The sequence below is a fragment of the Lactuca virosa genome, chromosome 2, assembly GCF_052849685.1.
Source record: "Lactuca virosa cultivar CGN04683 chromosome 2, Lactuca_virosa_CGN04683_v6, whole genome shotgun sequence".
In the NCBI taxonomy this organism is placed as follows: Eukaryota; Viridiplantae; Streptophyta; class Magnoliopsida; order Asterales; family Asteraceae; genus Lactuca; species Lactuca virosa.
In genome coordinates, this window is record NC_136427.1 from 285,370,576 (window position 1) to 285,377,707 (window position 7,132).

Consider the following 7,132-nt stretch of genomic DNA (forward strand, 5'->3'; position numbering starts at 1 on the left):
ATGGTTTATATCTTGGGAGCCGTATGATGACATCGGCTCCAAAATGTTAGATCTAGGTTGATTAATTTTTTTTAGAACAACGAAAAAGCTAGTAAAGCAAAGATTACATATTACATGATTTGAAGGAAGGGTGAAATGCCCCCATCAAATAATCAATCCAATCTAGATTAGGTATTTTACATTTATGCTTCACCGAAGAGAATAAACAAAATTTAATGTCATCAAGCTAAATTTTTTTCTTTAAGCTCCGTCTTTTTAACATAGACCTCATTTCTAGCCTTTCAAATAAGCCAAATCGTCGCTCAAAATCTGCATCCGAGTTGCTTGATATCTTGAAATCCACACTTATGGACAAAAAGAGAAGCAAGTTTAGATGGACAAGTTTATAAAAGGTACTTAGACATCAAGAGTATAAAAGGTACGTAGACAAAAAGAGAAGCAAATTTAGATGGACAAGTTTATAAAAGGTACTTAGACATCCTATTGACCCCTTTATAAAAAAACAAAAAAAACAATAGGATGAAATTCAATCCATGTCTTTGAAGTGGGTTAAGTATAAAGATAATTTCAGTTCTTTATATTACTTTGATTGGTGTTGTTCCATGTGTAACTCTTTTCTAGGTTCTCCCTTTTAATGCATGTCGACGTTCAAAAAAAAAAGAAAAAATATATATTTTTCTAATACACATAGAATATCTCCAACGGTCAGAAGATATCCAGTGGCATTGTTGTAGATCGAAAATGTGAGCTTAATTAAAGGTTCGAACAAACAGTCAACTTTCAGCAACACTAGACATCATGAATACTTCAGAACACCCATCTCTCCCTTTCCTCCTTCTAGTAGTACTACTGCTGCTACCCGCCGCATACTCCATCGGTGTCAACTACGGTACCCTCGGCGACAACCTTCCACCACCCTCTGAAGTTGCTCACTTCCTTAAAACCAGCACCACCATCGACCGCATCAGGATCTTCGATGTCAACACCACCATCATCAAAGCTTTTGCCAACACCGGCATCCTCGTCTCCGTCACCGTCCCCAACGGCGATATCCCTTCGCTTACAGACGCCCGCAACGCCCGCCGCTGGATCGATGCCAACATCAAGCCGTTCTACCCCGCCACCAAGATCAACTACATCTGTATGGGCACCGAGGTTCTCCACTGGGGCCCACAACCCCTCATCGACAGCCTTGTTCCGGCGATGAAGGTGCTCAATGCGGCACTCGTTAAAGAAGGGTTTAACGAGATCAAGATTTCTAGCCCACATTCGCTGGGTATACTTCTTTCATCGGTTCCACCCAGCAACGCTTCTTTCCGACCCGGATGGGATGTGGGTACTTTAAAGCCAATGCTTGAGTTCTTAAAACAAACAAAATCCGGGTTCATGGTTAACCCATATACATACTTCGGATACTCTCCGTCGAATGCCAACTTCTGTCTCTTCAAACCCAACGCCGGATTGTTCGACAAAGCTACCGGAATAACGTAATTAAACTTCTACTTTTGTTTTTAATCAAATTAAAACTTGAACAAAGCTACCGGAATAACGTAATTAAACTTCTACTTTTGTTTTTAATCAAATTAAAACTTGAACAGCTAGCTTTTTGAAGTTCAATTTTATTGATTTCGTTTATATTGGTATACTCAAAAGGTACACAAACCAGTTTGACCAACTGATGGATGCGGTGCACGTGTCGATGAAGAAGCTTGGTTACCCAGATGTGGAAGTCGTGGTGGCGGAGACAGGGTGGCCGTCAGGCGGTGACCCGGCGAACCTCCACGCTAATCCTGTAAATGCGGCAGCTTATATTGGTGGGTTGATGAAGAAAGTTAACTCCGGCGACGGAACGCCATTGATGCCGGGGCGGAAGTTCGAGACGTACATCTTTGCTTTGTTCAATGAGAATTTGAAAGGGCCGTCGTTGGATGAGAAGAATTTTGGGTTATTCCGACCCGATTTCACTCAGGTCTACAACGTTGGTATAATGCACGCGCCACAGGTAAACTTTTTCTCCAGCACTAGTTTGACCAAATTTGTCCTTTCACACGTTAGATTTTTACGTGGTGCACAGTAACCCAAATCACCGAAAGATGGATGCCCATGTGCCCTTGTCTCAAATTTTAAATTTTATCTTTTAACTTTTGTTTTTGTATTGTTATTTGTTATGTTCAAAAGTGGCAACAAATTCTTATGCCCTTTTGGAATATTATGGTGTACAATATTAAACAATTAGAATAAACTTTTAAAAATAAAATGAAAAGGTGTCGTGATTCAGTTGTGACGTTTAACATTGTTGACAAATGACGAATGTGCCCTTTGTGATCAGGCTCAAGCTCCGTCTCCGTCACCATTGGGTGCCGCCTCTGCTTCAGATGCACCTTCCTCCTCCGCGAGTCCGTGGGACGATGCTCCATTCTTTAATAAAAGCAAGCCTTTGACCGGCTCCCCAGTGCAAGCTCCACCCACTTCTTCTAACACCAACGCATCTGCCACCACAAATACCGCATCTCCTGGTGCTGCCAACCCGAATGTAAATTTTGCCGCCAAGTCCATGGCGGCTTTCATCTTAGCCATGATTTTGCTGGTGTAGGTTGTAACCATATTGTTCGGTCTTCATAACATTTTGGGGTTTTTGCGGCTTACTGGATTACTTGACGAAATTAGAGATCGTCATATATTTTTTTTACATAGAGTTGTAATTCGACATTTAAGATTGATGTTTGCATATTTATTAAGAACAGGCATCATCTGCGGTCTACGTGTATGATTTGATAAAATCCACTACAAATCTGTGCAGGTATATATTTGTAGTATATATGATACAAGATAATGACATAAGATAAATACCAACATTTATAGTATATATGATACAAGATAATGACATAAGATAAATACCAACATTTATAGTATATATGATACAAGATAATGACACACGATAAATACCAAAATTATATGGAATCCTAAGTCCGTCACTCCAAAATAATAAATAAATCGTCCAAACTAATAAATAAACCCTCAAGATATTTTTGATATCTTGTTGTTATCATTAATACACCCCACCCCACCCCACCCCAACCTTCAAGCGGATTGGCGGACCAACAGATAATTGAGATCGAAAATGCTCAAAGAGTGGCTTCGGTAAACTCTTGGTGAAAAATCCGCCAATTGAAGTTTGGTTGGAACAAACTTGGTGTAGAGTTTCCTGTATGTACCAATCTCACGAACAAAATGATAGTCAAGATCAATATGTTTAGCACACTTATGAGAGACTGAATTTTGACTCATAAAAATAGCATTTTTATTATCACAAAGAAGAGTAGGTCTTTTCGGAGGCAAAATATGAAGTTCCTTGAGAAGATGAGTAACCTAGACAATTTATGCAGTTGTATTAGCCATGGCACGATACTCTGATTCATAGCTGGATCGGGACACAGTAGGTTGTTTCTTTGCACTTCATGAAACAAGATTTCCTTCAAGAAAGATCGAATAGCCATAGGTAGAACGTCTTGTTTCAATACAACATACCCAATCAGAATCAACATCAGAATAACCAATAATAGATGGCACAATAGAGTGACGAAAGGTTAGACCGTACGGGATAGTGCCTTTTACATACCGGAGAATGCGTTTGACAGCTTGAAAATGATCCATAGTTAGAGCGTGCGAAAATGATCCAAAGTTGGAGCGTGCAAAAATTGACTAACTTGATTAATTGCATAAGACAGGTCCGGTCGTGTAATAGTAAGATATTGAAGAACACCAACCAGAAAGCGATACGTGGCTTGATTATTAAATGGAGTTCCAACAGTAGTGAGATAATCAGTAGTAGAAAGTGGAGTAGCAATTGGTTTGGAGCTCAAAAGACCGACTCGAACTAGCACATCATGGGCATACTTGGCTTGACTGAGAAAAAGACCATCAGCATTGTAAACAACTTCAAGGCCCAAAAAATAGCTAAGCGGACCAATATCTTTGATTATGAATTCCTGATGAAGGCGAGTAATAAAGTTCCTTATAGAGATGGGTTATTCCTTGTAAGAATTAAATCATCAACATAAACCAGCAGATAAAGTGTACTGGCACCCGTGTGAAGAACATATAGCGAAATGTCAGCACAACTGCAAGTAAAACCAAGGTGAATGAGAAAACCACTTAAGCGATGAAACCAAGCGTGTGGAGCGTGTTTAAGGCCATATAAAGCTTAATTGAGATGAAACACATGATCAAAGAATTTTGGATCAATAAACCCCAGAGGTTGCTCCATAAAAACAGTTTCAGTGAGCTGCCTATTTAAAAATGCATTTTTAACATCCACTTGGTGAAGTGACCATTTGTGGAGAACCGCAAGAGATAAAACAATATGAACTGTTGAGGCTTTAACAACCAGACTGAAGGTAAGAGATTAATCAACTCTCGATATTTGAATGAAGCGTTCAACAACTAGGTGTGCTTTAAAGCAGTCAACAGAACCATCAGAATGGTACTTAATGCGAAAAACCCATTTTGATCCTACAATATTAGAAGTTGTAGACCTAGGGACAAGGACCCAGGTGTTATTGGAGTTCAAAGCTTGCATTTCTTCTTCCATTGCAGTAAACCATTTGGGATTTTTGGTTGCACTTTTAAAACCTTTTGGCTCTTTATTTGAAAATAGAGCAAGATGAAGTTGGTTCTGTTGAAGTTGCACAAAATCACCAATATACATTGGTTTAAAAATACATGTGTGTATCCTTGTAACCATTAGATGTGTCGATTGAGTAACAGGAGCTTGGGTTGATGGAGCTGCTTCCTCGACATCATGGGATGGAGCGGATTCAGTGACAACAGGAGGTTGCGTTGTCGGTGGTGGCAGGGGAGCATCAGTTGGCAATGGTGGGTTCGGAGGTACAGTAGTACACAAGGGACATGTAGATACGTCATGTGATACATCACACTAATGTGTAGTGTAACACCCAAAAATTTAATGCCAAATTAAAACTTTTTCAAAAACATTTAAAACCATTCGTCATTACAAAGTTTGTTTTCAAAATATCTAATATCAGAGTTTTCCCAGAAACATAAACAAATCACGAGGAGCTGTACGATCATGCATTCGCCTTGCCGCAATCCCCTAATGTACCTGAAACAATAAACTGAAACTGTAAGCTCAAAAGCTTAGTGAATTCCACCAAAATACCAACGCCATACCAATATAACCACTACAAATAACAATTACAGATCAGCATGCATAATGAGCCTTCAGCCTGACTGGACCGCCTCACAGGGCCTACAGCCTATCTGGACCGCTCCCGAGCCTTCGACATGACTGGACCGCCTCGCAGGGCCTACAGCCTATCCGGACCGCTCCCCGGGTATGTTGGCCTACAGCACAAAGCAGGACCGCCTCAACCCAAGCCAATCAACAAACATGTGTACATAAATACCATACGCTAGCTCATATCATATAACAATCAAACCGATCTAACAGATCACTAATCATAGCAACATCCTAATAACCGGGATACAGACCTAACCAGTCACTAACATAGCATTATCCTATAACCAGGACGCTGACCTAACCAGGTCACTAAACATAAGCATACCATCATCCTAACTACCAGGATGTAATCAATAAACATATCATGCCATAATCCCGATACGATATATAAAGGGCCGGCCTTGGTGCCTTAGACCCTGTTGATATAGTGAGGATAATTCACCTTGCAAATGTCGACTCGAAAGATAAGCTCGCCCTCTCGAATCACTGCCGAAAACCCCACCACCTATAATCACCATACAACCATGTTCATAAGTTCCCAAAATGCCCCCAAAAGTCCAAAAGTCAACCCATGGTCAAAGTCAAAGTCAACTGCCAAGGTCAACAGCCCATGTTGACCTGAACTCGTCGAGTGCAACTAGACACTCGCCGAGTTCCTTGCATAATTAACCCTCTCGCCGAGTCACTCTACTGACTCGCCGAGTTTACGACAATATTCATTGGACTCGCCGAGTTGTTCATCCTACCCATCGAGTTCATGACCATCTTCATAAAACTCGCCGAGTCTACCATGCGACTCACCGAGTCCCTTCAATCCTCCATCCTTACAGGTGCTTTCTAAGCCATGCAAAGGCTCTATATTGCAGATCTAAGCTCCTAGGGCATGATTATCACGTAAAGTTGCAAACTTTACGTGCATGCAAGATGATAATGCCCCAAAACAAGCTAAAGGAGTGGCTTAAGGTAGAGAAAAGGTCATAGCTTGACAAAGACTGATACTTTATGACAAAGATGGACTAAAGGAGTCCAGATCTGAGGTTGCAAACCTCAGATCTTAACCCAAAATGGAGAACCACCTAAAAACCCCAAAAAGGTATCTAAACCCATAAATGAAGAGATCTAACTAAAGGAGAGTCAAGGTAGCAACTTGTTACCTTCAAAACAGAGCCAAAACAGAGAAGAATCCGGATCTACAACAGCCCCTTGCTTCAAACTTCTTGAACTCCAAGCCCCTTTTCTCCAAAGATTTCTTTCAAGATAAGAAGCACACAAAAATAGAGGGAAAGCACAATTAGGGTTTCTGAATTCGAGGGAGGCAGTAAGAGAGGTTAGGGGGAAACAAGTGTTCCTTAAATAGGGTGCAAAACCCCGGAAATTAGGGTTTCATCCTCCAGCTCCTACTCGTCGAGTCCCTTCTTGGACTCGACGAGCAGGTCACTAAAAACACGCGGACCAACCCGCTGCTACTCGACGAGTACGGCAACCAACTCGTCGAGTAGACCTTTAATCAAGAAAATTCTTATATGATGCGACATCGACCTCCGGCGAGTCTTCTGGTCTTCTGGTCTTCTGCTGCGGCGGAGATCTTGGTGAATATATCCGCCAATTGAAGTTTGGTTGGAACAAACTTGGTGTAGAGTTTCCTGTATGTACCAATCTCACGAACAAAATGATAGTCAAGATCAATATGCTTAGCACGCTTATGAGAGATTGAATTTTGACTCATAAAAATAGCATTTTTATTATCACAAAGAAGAGTAGGTCTTTTCGGAGGCAAAATATGAAGTTCCTTGAGAAGATGAGTGACCTAGACAATTTATGCAGTTGTACTAGCCATGGCACGATACTCTGATTCACAGCTGGATCGGGACA

General features: G+C 40.9%; 1 protein-coding gene across 1 annotated transcript; it reads left to right on the forward strand.

The window, feature by feature from the left end:
* The first annotated feature begins 595 nt into the window (after positions 1–595).
* Positions 596–2,761, forward strand: LOC145161288 (glucan endo-1,3-beta-glucosidase-like). Its single transcript, XM_079080790.1, has 3 exons — positions 596–1,487; positions 1,654–2,002; positions 2,330–2,761. Exons 1-3 carry the CDS (start codon positions 799–801, stop codon positions 2,591–2,593), a joined length of 1,302 nt encoding a protein of 433 aa, XP_078936916.1. The 5' UTR covers positions 596–798; the 3' UTR covers positions 2,594–2,761.
* Positions 2,762–7,132: the final 4,371 nt, after the last annotated feature.

What these genes read in the sequence shown, in the direction of transcription:
- LOC145161288 (XM_079080790.1), top strand. Translation starts at nt 799, where the DNA reads ATGAATACTTCAGAACACCCATCTCTCCCTTTCCTCCTTCTAGTAGTA. An exon ending in GACAAAGCTACCGGAATAAC is followed by an intron (nt 1,488 to 1,653) that starts GTAATTAAACTT and finishes TATACTCAAAAG; the next exon opens with GTACACAAACCAGTTTGACC. An exon ending in GTATAATGCACGCGCCACAG is followed by an intron (nt 2,003 to 2,329) that starts GTAAACTTTTTC and finishes CTTTGTGATCAG; the next exon opens with GCTCAAGCTCCGTCTCCGTC.